The sequence below is a fragment of the Taudactylus pleione genome, unplaced genomic scaffold, assembly GCF_031769625.1.
Source record: "Taudactylus pleione unplaced genomic scaffold, aTauple2 ptg000305l, whole genome shotgun sequence".
NCBI lineage: Eukaryota > Metazoa > Chordata > Amphibia > Anura > Myobatrachidae > Taudactylus > Taudactylus pleione.
In genome coordinates, this window is record NW_028284706.1 from 3,669,879 (window position 1) to 3,693,335 (window position 23,457).

The 23,457-nt window shown below is 40.8% G+C and overlaps 1 protein-coding gene across 1 annotated transcript in view; it reads left to right on the plus strand.

Moving 5' to 3' along the window:
• The window catches only part of CRYBG2 (crystallin beta-gamma domain containing 2), a 250,499-nt gene extending 236,220 nt beyond the window's left edge, over positions 1–14,279 (plus strand). The window contains exons 18-24 of the mRNA XM_088442079.1: positions 1,893–2,005; positions 4,940–5,069; positions 7,590–7,729; positions 9,040–9,163; positions 9,259–9,417; positions 10,729–10,888; positions 12,180–14,279. Coding sequence (XP_088298205.1) covers positions 1,893–2,005; positions 4,940–5,069; positions 7,590–7,729; positions 9,040–9,163; positions 9,259–9,417; positions 10,729–10,888; positions 12,180–12,268 — 915 coding nt within the window. The 3' untranslated portion in view covers positions 12,269–14,279. The remainder of the gene's footprint in view (positions 1–1,892; positions 2,006–4,939; positions 5,070–7,589; positions 7,730–9,039; positions 9,164–9,258; positions 9,418–10,728; positions 10,889–12,179) is intronic.
• The last annotated feature ends 9,178 nt before the right edge of the window (positions 14,280–23,457 follow it).

Below are 23,457 nucleotides of genomic sequence, written 5' to 3' on the forward strand. Positions count from 1 at the left end.
TAAACCCTGTTTTTTACGTCCGAAAACTTTCTGTTTTTACAACGAAAATACATAGGATCCGTGAAAAGTTGTGGACCTATGTATTTTTACTGCCGCGATCGGGAGAAAAATGGCTTCTTATCACAGATTTGGTTTCATCTGCCTGAGGCCAGCAAAACAAAATCCCCAATAAATGCCGGCATCGGGGCTAATTGGGTAGCCCTGGGCGAGGTAAATTACCGCAGTGACTAGGATACCTGCCTAAGTGTAGAGAGATTATATATCAAGATACTTTATTGAGTAGATGATATTGACAGATATACTTGTAAATGGGAACACTATTGACAATTTATATTCACAGCATGTTTTATAGAGAAACTTAATAAATGGTGTTTCAGTACATTAAATGCTAGTGCCCAGTAGCTCTCCAATCTGTTGTTCAATACTCAAAAACAAAACATGATATTGCATTAACTTCCCAAAGGTGTAAACATATATAATGCAAACTAAATAAATAAAACAATTGAAAAAAAGCTACATTAAGTACTCTAAGGAAAATAAAACAATGTTTATTTAAATGAGAATTTCCTGCCCAGAATCACCTCAATTTATTTTCTCATCACACTAAATTCTAGAGTAGATAAATCATCTGAAGCTCATGTGAGGCAACTAAATTGTGATATTGCATGACTGATGGCTTGTTCACAAATATATGTTGGGGAAATAGGCAAACTGCATAACAACTTATGCAAACTGGTAACACATTTTAACAGTGTTTTCCACAGGGCCGTAACAGGGCGTAACGCTTCCTTTGCACATGAAATCAAGCATGGGGGCAGGGCAGACAGCAGTGCCTGGAGCGTCTTTAAGGCGTACACATGGCAGGGCATCTGAGTGCAGGGTCCAAAGGACGCTATGGGCGGCACTGCCGCAGCCGTACTGGCTGTTTGCAGACACCCTACTAGCCAGAAGCAGGGGCCTTGGGGCTCCGACGGTGAGCCCTGCTGCTCTGGTTTTCCATGCAGTATTGCATTGGTAATGTGTAAAATAAATGTATGAAAACTAGGTTGTTTTGCATTCAAATTTATTTTTAATGATAGAACACAATGGTGGGAATGAACTCATGAGAAACCATTTGTCCTAATTCTAACACCGTTTTCAGACATTGGTTAGTGCCTGATGTGCATATTAAAATGGAGGATAGGTGAGAATGAGCACTGAATGGAAACAATTGAAAATCATTTGTGCGTTATAAATAAAACAAAACAAGTGATCTCTGCTACGAGAATAATCTCTTGAGATTGTGAGAATAAAAACACCAGTGTAACCTAGTCCTGAACTGTGTGCTAATACTGGCTATACACTGTGGGATCAAACTCCCATCAGACTGACCAATTCATTGCCATACACTGTCTGATAATTGGTCTGTGTCTCTGATTGTGAATATATATCATTGCCAGATCCGAACACAAATTATTGCATCTGTTGGGCATGCTGGAAGATTTCTCATGCCAGACAGAGTGATAATTGCAGCTCGGTCGCAGCCATACACTGAGTAATTATTTGCCCAATCAACCGATATTTGGCTGATTGGCCTGATAATTGCATAGTGCATGGCCGCCTTGTCCCAGAAGCACAGTCAGATGTACCGAAATCAGTTTCTCCATATGCGATTAGTTAGCAGGGTAAATGTTATATAAATAGAGTTTGGATAGTTAATGCAGGCATTCCTCTCATTTATATTATTTGACATACTTAAGTGTACAGAATTTTCAAGAATGTCTCAATATTGTTTCTTGCTGTTTATCCTTAAGTCCATAAAGCCACCATGCTTATTCATGCTGCAGTAATAAAATATGCATCATTTGTGTATTAGTGGCTATTTGATCCTGACATCTTGCTTGTTTTCTCAGATACAATTATTTTCTGAGCCTAACTTCCATGGTGACTATATAACCTACACAAAAGACCAAACATTGCTCCCAGTGAACTTCTCGCCACAGTCCTGCCGGGTGGAAGGGGGCAGGTGAGGTTGTCTATGTTCATTTTAATTAGTCAGTATGTTTAGTGTTAGTTTCACTATTTACCAAAATGTAATTGCTTCACATGTACTGCCCTAACACACATGTAGACAGGGTTGTGCTTGGCAGGGCTGGCTCAAACTTTGGGGTCCCCCTCTAAAGTGTTACACCTTCACAACCGCACCTCTTCTCTTGCTTACTTGAGCAGGCGGGAATTGAAGGCTTCATTCCCTGTTCCTCAGAATTTGGGTGATACCATAGCCAAGCGCTACACTGTCAGCTTAACAGTGACATTGAGAAGCAGCAGTCAATTGCTTCAGATGTAAAATTCTAAAAAAACAACAATAATAGTGGAAGCACTCAAATTATTCATATGATAATATGTTGATATAAAACATATGCTGATACATAAATTTAAATGGGACGCATGCCAACGTATGCTGGAATGCGTTCCATTACATCTGTGAGTCACGATCTCTACATTGCCACAATAAGATATCTTGAATGGGAGCGGAGGAGCTGCATATTCACTGAAAAGAGGCAGCTTGATAACTCTACCCATTGACCATTGTTTGGAAATGGAGGAGCTGCCTAATAACACACAAGAGAGACTAGTACGTCCGTACATGTTTGTTGAATATATCTATAAATACTAGAGATATGCGGTTTTGTTCTCCAGAAAACCAAATCCACCCAAATTTTGTAAATCCAGAGTCGCGGTTGTAATCTTCCCACGGTTTGTAATTCAGATTCTAATTCCCAATTTCGGGTTTTTAATAAAAACCAGATCCAAAACCAAAACACTTGCTGGTAGTTTTGCAAGTCCAAAACCAAAACACGAAGATTAATCCAGATCCAAAAAAAAACCTTGGGGGTCAGCACGCATCTGTAATATATACATATGAAACAACATAGCGAATACATAGTTATTCTGTTTAGCAGGGTAAATGTGAGACTAACAATCTTACAAATGCTTTTACAATTGTGCTCCAACAGTGAAAGGCTTATTTAAAGAGGGCCTGATTCAGAGTTATATGCTTATGCACATAGCACCTGTCTTTGGATACAATTGCTGTTTTCAAATATGCTAATGCTGCAGGAGGCGTCTGAAGGAAAAAGACGCCTCCATCCGGCATCTCAGATCTGATGCCTGTGTCCAAAGATGCAGGTTCAGATCAACATCGTGACCATTGGATTGACTGAAGGAATTGCTCAACTGGGGCCTGGACATCTGCGTCAGAAGATGCAGACCCTGGCCTTGAAATGCCCCGTTTTGTAAAGCGATCAGCATCGCCGTCCAGCCCCCAGATGCCTGCAGCATGTCAATCATGCTACGACTTAGATGGCACCACTGTTGATTACTGTTATAGTTATTGTTTTTTTTTATAAACACAGGATTTTAATTCAGCAGCAGAGCACCACCAGTGCTATTATTATTATTATTATTATTATTATTATTATTATTATTATTATTATTATTATTATATTATTTAGAATTTTCCATGTCTATAGGCTCCCAGTTCCTATAGTTTGCCTGGTTATTATTATTATTATTAGGCTCCCAGTTCCTATAGTTTGCCTGGTTATTATTATTATTATTATTATTATTATTATATTATTTAGAATTTTCCATGTCTATAGGCTCCCAGTTCCTATAGTTTGCCTGGTTGTTATTATTATTATTATTATTATTAGGCTCCCAGTTCCTATAGTTTGCCTGGTTATTATTATTATTATTATTATTATTAGGCTCCCAGTTCCTATAGTTTGCCTGGTTATTATTATTATTATAATTATTACTAGGCTCCCAGTTCCTATAGTTTGCCTGGTTATTATTATTGTTGTTATTATGCTCCCAGTTCCTATTGTTTGCCTGGTTATTATTATTATTATTATTATTATATTATTTAGAATTTTCCATGTCTATAGGCTCCCAGTTCCTATAGTTTGCCTGGTTATTATTATTATTAGGCTCCCAGTTCCTATAGTTTGCCTGGTTATTATTATTATTAGGCTCCCAGTTCCTATAGTTTGCCTGGTTGTTATTATTATTATTATTAGGTTCCCAGTTTCTATAGTTTGCCTGGTTATTATTATTATTATTATTACTAGGCTCCGAGTTCCTATAGTTTGCCTGGTTATTATTATTGTTGTTATTATGCTCCCAGTTCCTATAGTTTGCCTGGTTATTATTATTATTATTATTATTATTATTATTATTATTATGCTCCCATTTCCTATAGTTTGCCTGGTTATTATTATTTTTATTATGCTCCCATTTCCTATAGTTTGCCTGGTTATTATTATTTTTATTAGGCTCCCAGTTCCTATATTTAGCCTGTTATTATTATTATTATTATTATTATTATTATTATTATTATTATTATTATTATGTATAGGCTCCCAGTTCATATAGTTTGCCTGGTGAATATTTAGTAGTAATTAATATTTTATAGTGATATCTATATGTAAATTTTTTGGTATTTTCTTTTCTTTTTTATTTATATGTAAGAAGGGTTAGGTTTTGGCAGCATAGCAGGGTTAGGTTTTGGGGGAGGGGTTAGGCACCCCTAGGGGGGAGGGTTAGGGTTAGGCACCACTGGGGGGGAGGTTTAGGGTTAGGCACCACTGGGGGGGAGTAGTTAGGGTTAGGCAGTAAGGGGTGAGGGTTAGGTTTAGGCATGAAGGGGGGAGACTTATGTTTAGGCACTAACGGGGAGGGTTAGGGTATGGGGTGGGGAGGGTTAGGGTTAGGCTACAATAACGGAGGGTTAGGAGGATACCAACCATCAGAATGCCGCTGTCGGTATTCTGATAGGAGGCATCCCGACAGCCGGCATTACATACTGATTCCTTTAGAAGGCTATCAGCATTACATTGAGGATTAACTTAAATCTGTATTCCTCTGCAATTGCTTCTTCTTTTCATTCTTTGCCCAGTTGGATTTTGTATGAAGGTGAGGATTGCTGTGGAGAACAGTATATACTGGCGGAAGGGGATTATCCCACACGTACTGCCATGGCGTGCCAGGAATTCAGCACCATACGCTCTCTCAAGAAAATTCCCCTTGTAAGTATGTGAAAAACAGTTACTAAGTTCTCCTTGAAATTCATCATTTACTATTATGGGGACTATAATGCTGATTCCCTACCTACATTGATACTTTAGTCAGTTTTCTGTCAGATATTTACTCACTAATATAGAAATGCTTAAAAAAGCAGACTGACCATACAATCTCATTTATAATCACATACTTGCCCCCTAGTAATTCTTTTGGAGTATATTATTATTATTATTATATTTTTTTCTAATCTACTAGTATTGGATCACCATATGTATGAATGACCTCTGTTATTCTAAGGCAAAAATGCAAAAAAGTTATTATCAGTAGTAATCATTATAATAATTTAATTAGATAAAAATATGTTCATTTAAAGAGCATATACATTATATTCTGAGCTCTAGCTGTAACATTGTTTCAAAGAACAGCTTCCCTGAAACAATTAAATTGTTAAGGTGTTTGCTATGACTGTTAGGGGCATATTTATCAATTATCAGACTTTAAACCTGATAATTGTAATTTTTTACTGCCACTATTAGTGGCAATAAGAAATTATGGGGCCTATTTATCAATTATTATTTGCAGGATATCCGCAAATAATATGTATCCCCGGTCCTCTGTATTTATAGCAGATATCTGCTGCAATCTCCCATTTTTGATTATGAAAGTAGCCTCCATGGAAACTACTCTTCGCAAGAGTTAAACGAAGAGGGATCTATAGGATCCCTCCCTAACATACTCTACGCGCACATGCAGGGATTGCTAATACTATCACTTCACTTCTTATACATCAAGAGCTGGATTAAGGAGGACAGAGGGCCACAGTGGACAAGTGCCCTAGGCGCTTGTCTAGGTGCCCTAGGCGCCTCTGTCTCAGGGGGGGGCCCCCCGATTTGATTACAGCTGCAGTGCAAAAGTGCACTGCGAGCTGTAGATATTGAAAAGGAGATAGGTCCAGGGGGTGGAGTCTGAGCAGCAGGGCGGGGCTACTCGGCACTGTTAGTGCAGTCAGTGCCAGCAGCAGCATGAGAGAGAGAAGGGGAGGAGGCAAAAGCAGCTGTTGTGTGCCAAGTGATGATGTTAGGTAACAGGGAGAAGGGGTACAATAGCTGTATGTATATGTGTATAAGTTTGTGACTATCGGGGCCATTGAAAGCGGCATGGTCACATCCCCTTCAAAGAGTTTTTAAAAGAATACTACGGGGGGCGTTGCGAGCTACACAGGGGGACATTTGTCCTCAGCAGTGCTGCAAAGCTCCTCTCAAATATATGCATGCCTGTCTTTCTAGCTAGGACTACAGGATGTTCTCTCTGCTACTTGCTGACACCCCTGGCTGCTGGGACATCTGATGGCCCATGGTACTCATGGGCTGATAGCAGTTGAACTGCTGATCTGTGATGACCCTGAGCCCCCGGGCTGCAGCCAGCAGCAGTGAGAGGTGCAGGGCCCTGCAGGGGACGCGGTGCTTGGGTTAACTAAAACCATGCTCCCATCCCAGACAGTGGTAATAACTTGTATGGCTGCTCCACTTCCTCTTTCTCATTCAGGGGGTGGATATATGCACATCAGGCACTTCCATCTGACCGAACTAGTAATTTACTACTTGCCCTCTGAACGGAATGGATATGGGATGCAGGTGGTCGGGATCCCGGCAGTAAAAATCCTGATGCCGGCATCCTGACAGGGTTAGGAAACAGACACCTGTTGGTAGGTATCCTAACCCTCCCCCTCTCCCTATTCTAACCCTCACTCCCCGGTGCCTGAACCTTACCTCCCCCTATTGCATAAACCTAGCCTCCCCCTCCCCGCACCCTAGACCTAACACTCCCCCCTGGTGTCTAACCCTAACCCTCCCCCTAGTGCCTAACCCCTAACCCTCCCCCCAACCCCGCTGCTTACCTTCGACTTACCTTTGGGATGCCGCTGCCGGGATTCTGACAGGTGTCGGGATTCCGGCAAGGGTATTCTAAGCGCCGTTATCCCCTGTGCCGGGATATAGAACGTATCCTCTCTGAACATCTGATATTATTGTTACTTCCCAATGTCTCTTAGGCACCTTGTTCCCATGTATACTTGCTTATTTTCATCACAGGTCCCTCCTAAATGACATTACTGTTTGCTTCCTACAGTATTTGCATCAATGGCACAGGTGTTGGAACATCATTGTGAGTAGGGGGCAGTAATGAATAACGAACATATTTTCATCTTTTATCAGCAGTAAATAGAATTTATTATTTTTTTAGCTATGGTGCACATATAATTGTTCCACTGTTGCATTGATAAATATCCTTTTAGAGGTTTGTTTGCATTTAATTTCAGTACCGTTGTCAAAGGGGACTTAGAATGCGCTAACACAATTTTTTCACAACCAAGGGAAGCCTTGCTAAATGAGGGAGCTGCATTTACAAGAAATATTAGTGCAGAGTAACTCAACTTAATTTTAGAGTGCCAAAGGTAGAGTTCTCCTTTAAGCTGTGTTAAAATAAGAAAAATTGGGTAAACAATGGTGCCTGTCTTCTCTTTACAGTATTTCTCTCTGCCCTCTATCTCACTTCATGGCCTAGAGAGGTTTGAGGGTAAAGCGCTGGAGTTCTCGGGGGAAGTCCGCAGTCTACAGGGTGAAGGATACAATAACCATGTGCTGTCTGTTAGAGTGGCAAGTGGCATGTGAGTTATGGGATAGTGAGGGAAAATATACTGAAATTACACCTACATACACCTACACCTACATACTTTAAGACCTACATACTTTTACCCACTGGCATCAGAACCTATGCTTTTACTAGAATGCAGAAGTGTCCTTATACATCTATCCTTTTCGTGCCATATGGCATGAGACATTTGGCATGACTTAGATCCTCCTGCACTTTCGTACTTTTCTTTAAAATTTTTGTGTCTCTTTCACATTGTAGCCGCATACAAATTTGCGTATAGTGTCCTTACTTCAAAGGAATTGGTTTAAAGTCGTAGAATAAGCATAGTGATGTGTGGCAATAGGCATGGCGCAGGTCACTTGTTTCGGACCACCCTTGCCTTTTTACCCAAATTAGAGGGCCTGAGTCACTATAGAACGCAAGTGCGAATGCAATAGCGATTACACATGCAGTTCAACTGCGATAGTATGCTAATTCATTGCGATCACTATGCCACCGCAGCACTACATAAGGACACCCACCTTACCTTACACACATCCATAATGTTTAGCAAGACTGCAAAACCATCGGTACAATCGAGTACCATCGTAGCCTCATGCACACTTACACAAGACTTGACCTTACTCAGAGATTGCTAACTTCCACGCACGCTATCAGGCCTCAGGCTGCGTAGGGCAGGCACTCATGCAAAGGTGTTCAACGCACTAGCACACCTGCTTTTCGCTGACCATTCCCCCCGTCACCACCCACAAACGGCATTTCCTGCCAATCACTCTGCAATGGGTCTGCGTAATCACTGCAAAGTCAAAATCACAATGGCTAGTTCCATACGCATGCGCAGTACGCAACAGTCGTCCGATTGTGTGCATATTAGCAACTGCGTTCCTTGCTGAATCAGGCCCTGAGTTGCACAGAAGGTACATGAAATGCTAGCGGCAGTATTCAGAATGCCCCTACATTGTACTTTTCTCATATTAGTGATCCGAATAAGATACATATTTTATTTTTAAAAAATTCTTTGCGCGGTAAGTTGCAAAATCCGATTTGAGGATAGGTGTATGTGGACACATCTGTATGACTGGTTATGGAATTGAACTCATAAACATAAGCATTTGTGCTTCCGATCGGGAACATTGGCAGTACTGTGCCTTTTGGGATACAAAAGTCTCCATTTACCACCACCCCAACAACAAGCTCACTACTACTGACATGCTCTAACACTGCCTTATTACTCAGTGCTATTGGGTAACCAGCCTTATGTCTGCTTCATGTAATATGCATCATCCATGATTTTCTTTGCCTGTCTTTTCTTCCTTAATACAGATGGGTGCTGTATGAGCACAATGATTTTCGGGGGAGGCAGTGGTTACTAGAATGCACCCAGATTCCTAACTGGTTGCTATACAGTGGCCTTCAGAGAATTGGATCACTCTGTCCTATAAGACAGGTGAGGTCACATAAATACAATGAGAAATAAAGAGATGTATAAATATGACACAATACAAGTTGAATGTGTATTTATTAGATTTTTCCTTGTTTCAGAGGAGGGTATATTTCCGCCTTCGGAACCGAGCCCTGGGTTTGTGTTTATGTGTTCCAGAGCCAGCGGGGGATATGAAAGCTGGACGCGTCCAAGTCACTGAGCTTAAAGAGGGAAGCTGTGATCTTTGGTACTATGAGGAAGGGCGCATCAAGAATCAGGTCAGTAGAAAATATGCTCTGATTAAGGATTCTGTATTGTCTGCATCCCATTCCATATTAGTCCAACTTTATGCATCAAGCTTAATTTGTTTAAGTGGAAAGTTGCACATATCTTTATATAATATTCATGGAAGCTCTTATAGAATCACAAGAACAATTCTCTCATGTTTACCATTTATAAATGATATTTTATATATAGTCAGTGTCAAAGCCTAGTATCATACTTGCTAAACAGTGCACATTTTAGAGTAACTATCAAGTAAGTCAGCAACCAAATGGGGCAAAGTACTGTATGTGGTCTAATAGGAAATGGGTCTAGATTGCCCTGATTTTTTAATCAGGAATATCGTCAGGAATGCAGTATAGGAATAAGGACCAATTCACTTAGTTCCTGGCTCAGGAATGTTACAGAAAAGTAAAGATGACCTAAATCAGGTTTCCTCTATCAGCCCAATTCCGTAGCAGTCAAATTCTTTGTACACCTGATATATCGCATGTACATGTAAATGCGTCTGGTCATTGAGGCACAAAATAACTAGGGTAATTCTGGGTTTATAATGGTACAAATAATGAGAACAATAATTAAAATAGATTGAACTGCCATTCCACATTTAGCTAAATGATAAAACATCTATGTGGGAGGATGTATCAGACCTTGAAGTGTGAAAAAGCTGAGACATTGCCCAAAGCAACCAATCAGCTTCGGTACACATGGTCAGACCATCAGACTATTAGATAACAATAACGATCGTTATCTGATCGTCCTGCATGTGCTGGATCTAACATCCAGCACATGCAGCAACCCCCCAACTACTATAACGACCCGCGATCAACAATAGTAAACAGACTAACATGGTCGATATCAACCATGTTGGCCTGCATGCATGGGTGATGGTCGATATCTATATCGACCATTCGTGCCCGCGCATCGACCATTGTTTGGGCATTGAAAACGGTCATATTCCGGTCACTATAAACGATCGAGCGATAATCTATATCATTATCGTTTATATCGACCAGAATATCTGACCGTGTGTACGCACCATTACTGTCATTTATCTAGCACAGCCTTTGAAATGACAGTTAAAAGCTGATTGGTTACTGTGGGTAAGATCTCCACTTTATCACTCTCCAAGACTTCATACATCTACCCCACAAGAGACATACACTATCCATCACCTAGAAAATGGGAAGTACTTATGTTTCATAATTAAAGCTCCTTAAGAACGGCTCTAACTGTGCACTGGTTCTTGTTCTTTACCTCCCTTAAGGAAATGTAACACGTTCAACATCTTTTGTGTTTCCTGACAGCTGGCTCCTCAGATGAGTCTGCAGCTAGTTGGTATGTCTTGCGCAGGGACAAAAGTGGTCATGTGGTCTGAGGAGCGCAAGCCCATCCAAACGTGGTCCCTGGAGGATTCCGGGTTTATACTGAATTGCTGGTTTAAGGGCTTGTGTCTTGATATAAAAGGTGAGACATTACTACTAGCAGATTAGGTTACTTCTCTTTTTTTCCAATTATCTGTTAATGTTAGAATCACTTTCAAAGACCAAAGTAGCATCAGAACTCTTTTTACAGTAGGGAAAGATAGATGGCATTTTCCTGATGAACATGGTAGATACAATACAGGTAAGTGCTTAGAGCACAGGTTCTCAAACTCAGTCCTCAGGACCCCAAACAGTGCATGTTTTCCAGGTCTCCTTACAGAATCGCAAGTGAAATAATTAGCTCCACCTGTGGATCTTTTAAAATGTGTCAGTGACTAATGACTACACCTGTGCTCTTGCTAGGTAACCTGGAACACGTGAACTGTGTGGGGTCCTGAGGACTGAGTTTGAGAACTACTGGCTTAGAGAGATAGTGTACTGTGTTTGGAAATTTAAGGGCTGTGTCTGGCAGTCGGGCAACTCCAGGAATTTGATTAAAGGGCTGGCTCTTGGCATATTAGTGCCCTAGACTGGGCTGCTATTTTTTTTTCTTTTTTGGGGTAAAAAGGGCCATTTATCCATTTATATCAGCCTGTTAACCCTTTATAAAGTTATTCTGGACACAGACATTAGGCACTAATGTACAGGTTTGGTTTTTGTCACTTGTTGGAGGTGGTATGGTGTGGCCATTATTCCAGGGCTATTTTATAGTGTTCGACGCCTGTCATTAACCATACGCTGGAAGACCGATGCCCGGCATACCGAACGACGGTAAGCCGGGTGCGGACAGCCACGGGGGGGAGGCTTAGGTTTAGGGCCCTGGGGGGACTTAGGGTTAGGCACCCCCTGGGAGGGTAGGTTTAGGCTAGGGGAAGGGGGGGGTTAGGGTTAGGCACCCCCGGGGGGAGGTTAGGGTTAGGCACCCCTAAGGGAGGGATAGGCTTAGGGGTGGAATTAGGTTAGCGATACTTACCTTAGGGACGATCAGGATCTTAACCCTTGTCGGGCTGCCGCTGTCGGGATTTGAACCGCCGGCCATACCTACTACACCCCATAAAACAAAGTCAGATTTGTTAGTGTGACAATATAAAACATTTTACAGTTAGTTAGTTAGCTGGGGGGTTTTTCTCTAAAGACAACAACAGGCCTCTTCTCAGTGGTATTTTATTTTATACAGATTGGGAGTAGCAAATCAGCACAAAAAAAACTATTCAAAATCAGCTTGTTTAAGGGATTTATTTGAGAAGAGGCCATGCTCCCTTCATATTAGCTACACTTGCCTTTGTCAAATCTCATTTCCAGTAATCACTAACTCATTTCTTCTGGTGTCATAGGTGGGCATAGCTATGACTCCGACCACGTTGTGGTGTGGGAGACTGTAGAAGACAGACCGACTCAACGCTGGGACCTGGAAGTGTTTTGAGACCAACCGATTTACTACAGATGTGTCCTCATACACTTAGCATTTTTCACTGTGGCATGAGACGCATGGCGCTAATGCGCCGCTCCACTACGTGTAGCAATTCCTGTAATTTTGTACTTTTTCCCTGAATTTTTAAATTTTAAACACCGTTGCACTATGTGCTATGAATGCGATCAGTGTCGGGATGTATCGTATTTTTGTCACAAAGGAATTGGTATACAGTTGCAGATTAAGCATAACTAGGCAGGGCACAAATAATTCGTATCGGAACTTTGTCTATTACCATTTTGCCCAGATTAGTGAATGAGTTGCAAACAGAAGCTACATGCACTGCCAGCGTCACTATTCTGGGTACCAGTGCATTGTACTTTTGTCGCATCAATGATGCGAATATGGCATATAATTTGTGAGTCCACCAAATTTGGCTATTTGCTGCGATTTGAGGAAAGTTGTATGTGGACACATCTGTACATACTATGTTTTCCGATCCATGATAATCTGTGCTGATCACAAAGCTACTGTTCTCTCATAAATATTTGAATAGATAAAGTGTAATTAAGACTAATATAATGTACATAAAGACTATGCCTACAAATTGAGCTCACACTTCAAGAGTCAACAGTTACTGGGCCTGATTCAGCAAGGAATGCAGTTGCTAATACGCACACAGTCGGCCGATTGCTGCGTTCTGCGCATGTGTATGCATCGCAGTGCGCATGCGCGAACTACCTATTGCGATCGGGTCTGTGCTGTGCTGGTGATGGGGGTGGTGGTGAGACGAACGCAGGCGTGCCAGTGCATTTCAACGCTGTTGCAGGGGCGTGCATAAATTATGCACTGCAATGGCCTACGCAGTCTGAGGTCTCATAGTGTGCATGGTTGTTAGCAATTTCTGGCGTGGACGCCGTTGCAGGGGCGTGCAGAAGTTAGCCACTGCGATGCAGTCTGCAGGACTCATAGCGTGCGTGGAAGTTAGCAATTCCTGAGTAAGGTCAGAGCTTGTGCAAGTGTGCGTGGGGCTGCGATGGTACTCGGTTGTACCGATGGTTTTGCACTCTTACTAAACATTATGGATGTGTGGTAAGTAAAGTGGGCGTCCTTGTGTAGTGCTGCGAGGGAATTGCGATCGCAATGAATTAGCATACTATTGCAGCTGTTGAACTGCGTACATAATCGCTATTGCATATGAAGTTGCGTACGGTAGTGAATCAGGCCCACTGTCACCAGGTCTAAGCTTATGCACCCAAAAAATAATAAATCATCCCTTAAGACCTACTAAGGGTCTCCCTTTGAACACACTGACATGATAATTTGGGGTTTCATTAAAGGCCATTTTCTATTATTTCCCATGATTGTCAGACATATGTGATGCACATCTGTATTCATGTACAGACCAACCCACCTATCATTTCCCCAAATCTCCGAAATGTGAAACCCCAGCCCAACATGACAGTGGCTAACTTGATCTCCTTTATATAGTATTACTGAGTAACCTTGTGCCTCTAGCTTCAGAAACTAGAATATTTATATATAAATATATTTTTATACAGTGTTTTCTGACCTTCATCTTTTCTAATTCACACGTTCGTGGTGGTTTTGTATATACTATATTATATTTGGGACTTATTAAAATGACTGAACACACAGCTGGCTCTGTGGTGTTTATATAAATGTTAAAAGTTATGTTATTCACTCTATAGTAAAGTAGTATCATTGGCTGTCAAAATGATTTGCAAGGACAACAAACACTGTATGGTGGAATGCAATTTATTTTTGAAAAAACTGTTTAACTGCAAGAGGCAATGGAGAAATAGATTGAAAGCGTGTAAATTGCCATCACTTGTACGGAGTCTTCATGTTTCCAGTGCACATGGAAGGGAAAGACCTAAATACTCTGGTATCACAGGACTGGGCATGGTGCATTAGGTTTCATGGCAGCACGTATCTACTTGTTAAGGATGTAGTGAATGATGGAAAATGTTAACATGGCAATCATCATGGCTGAAGTCTCTGGAACTTCACACGAAGAACTTAAAACTTCATTCATCCCACTTAATGTTCCGTTTTTCTGATATAAAAAAAAAGGTGCAAAAGATTTAATAAATACAGCTAGAAAAAATATAAAAGAAAAGGGCATTTATTGAAATAATATTATCATTCAATTATCTAAATATCATAACAATTAGTTTCAATCAAACACACAGGAGCAGCTGTCTAGGACTTTTGCTAAATCTGCCCAAATTAAAAAAAGAAGAAACAGACCGCTCTGCACAGTAGCCAATATAATTATATTAAATTAAAGTAGACAATGCCAGCATGAATATACTTATAATCTATATTCACAATACAATATAAAAACTATGTTAAAAAAAAAATAATAATTACTAAACATATAACATCAAGGGGATACAATACTCTGTAGCACCAATATAAACATGTGCATGGACCTTAGTGTTTTATAAGGTGGCCAACACTTGCACTGCATCGGTGCCAAAGGAAAGGACACTATATTTTTAACCTGATACCCAGCAGCCAGGGATGCCAGGAGGTACTCACACTACTTAGCATTGAGTCGGGCATCTCTTGGTGTGGGGGCCCAATTGTTTGATTGCCCCCATCCCCAGATGATAAGGACTGATACTGTGTAACACAGCTTGTTATAGAAGGGAAGCATAGGCAAAACTACGGGGTGGTCCAGGTGCTGCACCGAACCACCCATTAGAATCACGATCATTGCTTTTTTTTTAATTATTAATAACGCTGCAGTCAAGCTTAGAAACAGTGCAGAGCAGCTCTACCTCCTAACATCAGGCTGCTCAGTGAGCTTTTTAAGGGCCGCTGTGATGTGATGTCACATGATCGCGCCTGCCAGGAGCTATGGTCAGAGCTGCACTCACAACAGCCAGTTCTGCCGGCTAGGGATGGCCATTAGTAACACACCCATCAATGTATGTTTTAGCTGGAACCATTGATGGTTAGAAAATATGCTACCATTTACCATTGATGGCTCCCACTACGGAATAGTCACACATGCACAGAAGATTTGCTCTTCAAAATTCCAGGGAGAGCCAGCAAGCATGAAATAATTTCCTCTGTGCGTGAGTGGCGTGTCTTGCCCCCCTTCCACCCCCGCCCCACCCCGCGACTGGCTCTGGCAATTCCAATGCCGCCGGCAGTGGAAATGCACGGACTCAGATAGCCAGGGGGCGGGGCTGGTTGGAGGTGCTGTGCAGCTCATTGCTGCTGACTGACAACTGAGCTCAAGCTGCTCAGTCACTCAGTGAGGCGAGACAGCTCACAATCCATCAATCCCAGCGCTCATCCAGCTACGCATGCGCAGGTCTCCAGGAAAATGGTGCGGTCACCATTTTCCTGGCAATTTGCCCACTGCACATGCGCAAAATGCCAGTAAAATGGCCATGGTGGCCATTTTCCAGGTATTTAGTGCAGCACTGCTACAGCCGACGTGGGACTTCGGACAGGTACTTATTAGCAAAATATGAGTGCAGGCTGTGCGGTGTGGGCCCCCCCTGATCCAGGGGCCCATGTGCACCACACACCCTGCACCCATTGCACCCATTATAGATATGCTCCTGCCAGGGATAACATTAATGGCAGGAAACCATCTGGTCTCTGCCATCGATGGCAAAACCATTCAACATCGACCATAAACCATCGATGTTTAAAAAACATTGATGGTTGATGACCATCCCTACTGCCTTGGCTGGTCTGCTGACAGCTGTGCAGATAGGGATACCTCCAGCAGCGCTGTTCAGGTCAGGACTTTAAAGTGGAGCATGGTGCTGGTGACTTCACTGTCAGTGCGCTTGACACTGCTCCCTCCTTATCCTTAGTGGACACCGTCCATTCGTCCATCTCCACCCTTTCCTGCCCCGAGCAAGTTATCTCACTTTACATCTCTACCCTCTCCTCCATTCCTGTCTCTGCTGCCCAGGCGATTCCCTAACTCAGTCACTCTAAACTCACCCACTAACTTCAGAAATGCTCAGCTGAATGGTACTGGAAGAAAGCATGTGTTCAAACTATTTAAAATTCATGCTCTCTTCCTATGGGCTGTCTCATGTTCTGCTGTCTCATGATACTTAAAACTAATTTCACAAACCCTAAAGTTTCAGGGTTCTAGGTTGCCCCCAGGCCTCCACCAATTAATTTAGTTCAGTGTGGCATAATGTTACAGTGATGTTTCATGTTGACGTTCATTTAAAAAAAATTTAAATTCAGTTTAAATCTGTAATCAGAAAACATGCCCTGAGTATAGAGATGAAGCTACACAACTTTACTGCTTATCCAATGGTCATGAAACAGAGTGGCAAATGGTCAATGTACCAAATTTTATGGGGTTGAAACTGGGACCACCCATTAGCAAATGTCTAGTTTTGTCCCGTGGAATGTTTTATTTTTGTGGGTTTTATTTAAAAAAAACAATCTATTTTTTTCTTTATTTTATTTTTTATACTAACAGGCAAGATACCTTATTCAGCATCGACAATAGATTTTATCACAGCTCTTATTCCAAGAAAAGCAAAACAAAGCAAATCAGGAAATAACAATACAGTTAACTAAGCTGCTCTTTTCAAACCCACTGAGTCTTTTCGGTTTTGGATGCCAGGTTTAAAGGGTAAAATAATATTGAATGCAAAACCAGGTGTATTTTGAAATTTGATATTATTACCTCTTTACATTCAGTGGCTGAAACCACCAATTACGCTAGTAAATCTAGCTCTAGATGTTTATCATTTGCAACTCTGAGATGTGTGCGAGCAGCAGTTATTTGCAGTTGTGCATTACATAGGTGTGAAGAGCGTAATTCACGCAGTGGTGTTATGCAGAGTAGCTGTGGTTTTCCTGTGCTACAATATGTGGATAGTACTTTACAAAGAAGACTAATTTCTTACTCTTTCTGTTAAAATCTTGTTTTAAAAAAAAATTAATTTTAAACATTTAAGAATATAACAATATGGAATCTATAAAACAACATAGCTAAACTATGTTTCATATTTTGTGGTCAGAATTTGTTTCATGGGTCCACAATTTTGTTGTTACACGACATCTAGACGTAATGACTATGAAAACGCAACTTGTGCCAAGAATAAAACTATCAAAGTTCCGATTTAAGAAATAAAAGGGAAAATTGTTTTCAGTGGTTGGAGTAGCGAGATGGGGGGGAAACAAACAAGAAAATCTAGTGCCGGTTAAGGGAAAACACATCTAAAACAGCAACACAAATATAACAAATATACTAACTATACCAGTACTGCTCCGCAATAGGGAAATGAAAATATTGTTATTAAAGTGATAGTAAATCAACAACATTTGAACTATTATATTTTCAATTTCTACCATGGGGAGAAAAATTGTAAGAACAACGGTATGCAAAGCATTTAAAAAAAAAAAAATTTGTAAAAGAATAATTACCCATATCGTATAAGCAGACTAATGGATTAAATACAAATGTCAGAACTCTAAAAACCTGTTGAGTACATTTATTTAATGATCTCATTAGCTTTTAGTTCTAATTCCACAACTTGTTTGTATAAAGCACTTGATCGAGAATACAGTGCATTTTTTACTACCACTTCTAAAGTATTTTATTTTCCATCCTACATGTTAGAGACAAGGTATGGCTAACAAAGTAAGAATAATGAAAGCATTAAAACGTAATTGTATGTAAAGGCTCTTACATAGATATTTCAGAGAGCCTTATTGTGATGGGATGAGCTTACAGTGACAACAAACTGTACTTCTGCTGGCAATGCTGGCATCGCTTGGCCAAACCAGCCACTCAGTGACTGCAAATGTTAACCACACACTAACCTGGTAATAGCCCCCCTATCGCTGTCACCACCAGTCTACTTCAGTAGCGTATGATTCTTATTCAATATATAGCTGCTACAGCAACCATCTACCGTCATGTTTATAGGTATTTCTTTAAATAATTACACTCATTACTAGAAGCTATTGATGTTAGGTTGTCTAGTATATGTTTACTCCATTATCTGTGAATGATGGCCAGCCTGGACACATTTGCATTTGCATAGTGAGGATGCGGCTTAGTGTGCTCCCAACTCAGACTTCTGTCACACTGGTAAATGGTTGTTTTGTTGGTCTAATCTCTGTTTTGCTAAGATGTACACACGCATGTGTCTAGCCCCATCTCTGAGCCAATTTCAGCTTCATGAATTGTGGAGCCAGATCCCAGGTATGCAGCCTGGAATTGGAGGCAGCAAATTCTCATTGAACTCCACATTATGGGCCCCACTTAGATTCAGGAGTAAATACAACTAGATGGTGCAACATGTACCTTGGTAATACCATGTTGCACTACAGGGAAGGGGAACAATTTAAAATGTGCCGGTATATTTAAAGTTGGAAGGAGGGTGCATCCTAATGGTGCATACACACGGTCAGACTTGCTAGATGAACGATTTGAACGATGTACAATTTGACCAATGATCTCATGAACGATGAACGATTTCTGACAGCATTTAAACGAATGAAATAGTCTATATCTGACTGCAAACACAGTCGATGTGAGATATTGTTATCTGACCTGCGGGCACGCGCATTGTTGGTCGATGCATGCCCTACATGTCAAAGATATGAACGATTGTTACAATCGTTATCGTTCATATCTGATAAGAAATCTGACCGTGTGTATGCAGCATGACTGAACTATGAAAGGCAGTATAAAAATAAATTTGCCCGGTAATTGTGTGCTACATGCAAGTAGACAGTACGCATTTTCCCTTAATGAAAAAACAAACAAAAAACAACTGTATCTGCGCCCCTTCCATCTTGGCTTGTCCAAGGGATGTGCTATTATATGTTGATATTCACAATGTAGACATGGTCATAAGGTCAACATGAAGAATGTCGACATTTATCATGTTAACACTGATAAAATGTCAACATGATAGAATACAGTATCATTCCTGGTAGCCCAGTGGTCACCTGGTTCTGACGGCTGCAGCGGCATCTTTCGGGTCTTAATGGTCATGTGACTGTCACTTCATGCGCATACATCTGATGGAGCGGTGAGTAGTCTCCTCCTATCCCTATCCCTATCCCTAATGTATCTAATCCTAACCCACATGTCCCACAGCCTAAATCTTCTAAGAATGTCGGGATTTCACACGTCGACATTTCAGATTCAGAACATTATCCCAAAAATGTAACTGTTTTATTATCAGGAGTAGCATTATATCAAATATATGACTTTATGGATAGATTGAGGGACAAGCACATTTCCCTTATGTATAGATTGAGGGACCATATTACTAGGGATAAGCACATTTTTCAAAGCTGCTCCAAATATTTGAATTTATGCTTTGTTGCACATATTTCAGCAAAATGTCATTTGTTTTACTGATAAAATGTTGCTTTAAGTGTTCCCAGTCCTTCCCCAGCCACAACACGCAGCATAATGAAATAACAATTGCCATACTTAATCTATTCATATACCATAAATTCTGCAAAAAGCTAATTTACCTAATAGAGTGTGGATTTGCATTTCGTGAAGTGTCAATAAAAAAGCAGCTCTTGAAGAATGTATTATGGCACAGGTTCTCAAACTTGGTCCTCAGGACCCTAAACAATGCGTGTTTTCCATGTCCCCTCACAGAAACATAAGTGAAATAATTAGCTCCACCTGTGGACCTTTTAAAATGTGTCAGTGAGTAATGACTACACCTGTGCACCTGCTGGGTGAAATGGAAAATGTGACCAGTGGGGGGTCCTAGACCGAGTTTGAGAACCACTGTATTATTGGAACGTTGCAGCTCTGCCAGATGGTTTATTCCACTGCAAAGCTCAATTTGTGCAAAGTTTCACCATAATGTCGCAAATTTCTAGCCAGCAGCAATTGAAAGCACAGAACAAACAAAATGGGAGAAAGTGAATAGCATGGCAATGTGACTTACTGTGTGCAACAATCAGGAGTCTATAAAGCTAACAAAATAGTTACTGGTTTTGTCTGCAGACTCACCTGCTGTCATTGACCCCAATTCTCATTTGCACTAATCAAATGCTGGCAAATGGCAACTAATTCTTTTTTGAAAGTTTCCTCTATCAAGCACAGGTTATTTTTTTTCACAGGGTCAGTAATGATCTGAAACAGTTAAATCATTCAAATATTCTGGGACTTTGGGGATGAAGGGCAAAATTTACTATGTAAGCAGGTTTGGTGTCAGCTAGAAACTGCCAACAATGAATGGTGGGTTCTATGTTTAATAGAATGTCTGATAGCCTATGAGAAGGCTATACAATCTATGTATTTGGCGGCAGTTTCTATTGAAACCACTACAGATTAGAAGCTATTCTATTCGTATTCCTTTAATGTTGCTTTTACAGAAACAACATTCACCTGACATCATAGAAATAGACAGCTGGCTACTTTCACTTTGTAGGTTTATGAGGAGTTTAAGTTGAGAAAAAGAAAGTTAGAAAAAAGTGTAAGGAGAAAGATATAAAGTGATTGCTAATTGTGGTGTTATTTTTTTTCTATAAAATGTCTTGTTTCTTGTTCTGTATTTGTCTATTTGAGGTGTGTTTTCCATATAGTCTTTTTTTTTTTTTTTTAAAGTCCTCTGTGTGATTGGTTTTGTGTGTGGGTGCAGTGTGATTGTGTATTCTTTTTGTGTGTTTGTTTGTGTATTTCTATTAAAGAGCAGTAATGTCTGGTGAGAAACATCATAATCCCCCATAGCTCAATTGGATCATATTCCTGTCAAAATCTATTTATTAATTTACCTGCAGTTTCAGCAAACAGGCCTGTCTGAGGCTAGTCATTTTTTTTTTGTCGGGTCTGTCTGTGGTTTTATGGTGTGGTTCAAAACTGAAGCTTTGTAAATACAGGGTTTGTATTCTGTTCTATTCTAAAGTGGGCTTTCTCTGTGGCTTTGCAGTGTTTTTGGCCTTAGTAAATTGGCAGATTGCAAAAACGCCTCCAAACTGCTACAAAAGTAAATTTTCAAATCCTTTCTAAAATGATCAATAAATTACCTCAAATTACAAAAAAAATGTAAAACAATTTCAGTTACAGCAATTTGCAGTGATATTTATCTATTAAAAAAAAAATAAAAAAAAATCTCAGAGCTTCATATTTAATTTCAGTGGTGTTTCCAGTATGAGTGTTACATGTCAAAATTATAGTTCCATTAATAAATAAATGTAAAATATCTAGCTGGCCCCCTTCCCAGCCTTAGCTGTGTGCTGGACAGCATAAATTGCAATATCATTAGCCTGGGCTTCCCCTTGCTAATGAACACCAGTCTTTGATATACAGGGAGAGCATGAGTCCAGGTCAATTAAGGTGGTCTGTACTGTCCTTGTGCCTCTATTAGTGGGGATGCCAGCACACCTCTCTCCCACCCCCAGAGACTACCAGCTCAGCACTGAAAAACCCTGGGGATCTTCCTGACTTCCGTGGTTGTGGGGACTTCGGTAATCAACAAGGCTGGCATACCATTATAATTTACACAGATCCCAAAGACCACTTTACATTACACTTTTTTTCTTCTCTATAAGACACCATAAGCCCTTCCTGTAACAATTTATTCAAAATGGTAAATATGGGTTTTATATGTGGAATCACATTCCTCATGGTATGCAGTCGGGAAGCCGGCTGACCTAATCCCGACAGCCGGCTTCCCGACTGTCATATACCGGCAAGTGTCTAATGACAGGCATCGAAATCCTGACGCCTGTCATTAGACCTATGCCAGGAGCCCGACGCCCGGCATCCTGTTCGAAGGGACGCCGGGCGCGGATAGCCGCGGGGGGGAGTATTAGGTTTAGGGATCCCGGGGGGACTTAGGGAGGTCAGGTTTAGGCTAGGGGAAGGGTGGGTTGGCGTTAGGCACCCCCAGGGGGGACTTAGGTTTAGGCACCCTCCGGGGGACTTAGGTTTAGGTGGCGTGAAGGGGGGGTTAGGTTTAGGCACTTAGAGGTGGGATTAGGGTTAGGCACTTGGGGGGAAGGTTAGGGTTAGGCACCCCTAAGGGAGGGTTAGGGGGTAGAAATAGGTTAGCATATACTTACCTTGGACGATCGGGATTTCCTCCTCTGCCGGGATGCCGCTGTCGGGATTCCAACCACCGGGCATGGGTCGGGCGGTAAATCATACTGATTCCTTCCTTGTTCATGATTTGTTGTAGACCAACTGAGAAATATAATGTTTTTTCAATAGCAGGGAGCACTCCATGCTAATTTCCCTGTTTTATTGAAACCTTTTGTTTTTACTTTTTATTTATAAAACTATGAAAGTCAAATCTGATAATAAATCAAAACATACGAAAAGCACAGTAACAGAAACTAAATATAACATAACTAAAAAAAAAGGAAATACATAATGTGACAATAGATCTAGTTCCTGAAGTTTCATTTTTGTAGACTTATGTAATGGTAATAGGAATAGAAGGATGAAGGGGTAGGGCAGGTATAGATCCCCTTTGGATCATACTTGACACTGAACAGTTGGAAATTGATTGTATTTTGTGATGTCTGGATATTTTGAGGGGAAGATGTTTGAAATCACTGGTGGTTTATCGGTGATTTTGCCTTTAATAAATGTATTGATTAGCAAATATACCTGTAAGTAACATGACAATAGGCACAATTTGTCTGCTAATCAACCTTTAATAGAACCACCCTAAGGGGCATATTTATCATTTATCGGGTTTTAGACCCAATAATTGTAATTTATTATTGTCACTATTAGTGGCAATACTAAGTTACTTACCTTTTGAATATATCAAAAACAGATGCTCCGATGGGAATCCATCTCTGCGATGTGTTAGTAGTGAAGTGATTGCATTACTACATCAGGACCCCCGGTGTGCTACTGTGCATGCACGGTCTTCTGACCATTCATGTATGAAGGAGGTAAATTGTGAAGTGTAGCCCATAGGCTACAGTGGCTAATGCCAGCTTCAGATGGCATTAGCTGCTGGTGCCAAACTCCGAAATGCAAAGCAATTCGGAGCATGGTAAATCTGACAGCTTTGCAGCCCCCTATGGGGGTAGTGGCTGCTGATGGAAATGGAGGGAGCGCAGCACACATCGGAGATATCTGCTGTGGTCCATCCTTCATATAGTACATTAGGGTGATACTTAATATATGTGGGGGATATGCCACACATATTATTTGATAAATAGACCTCTAAATGAGA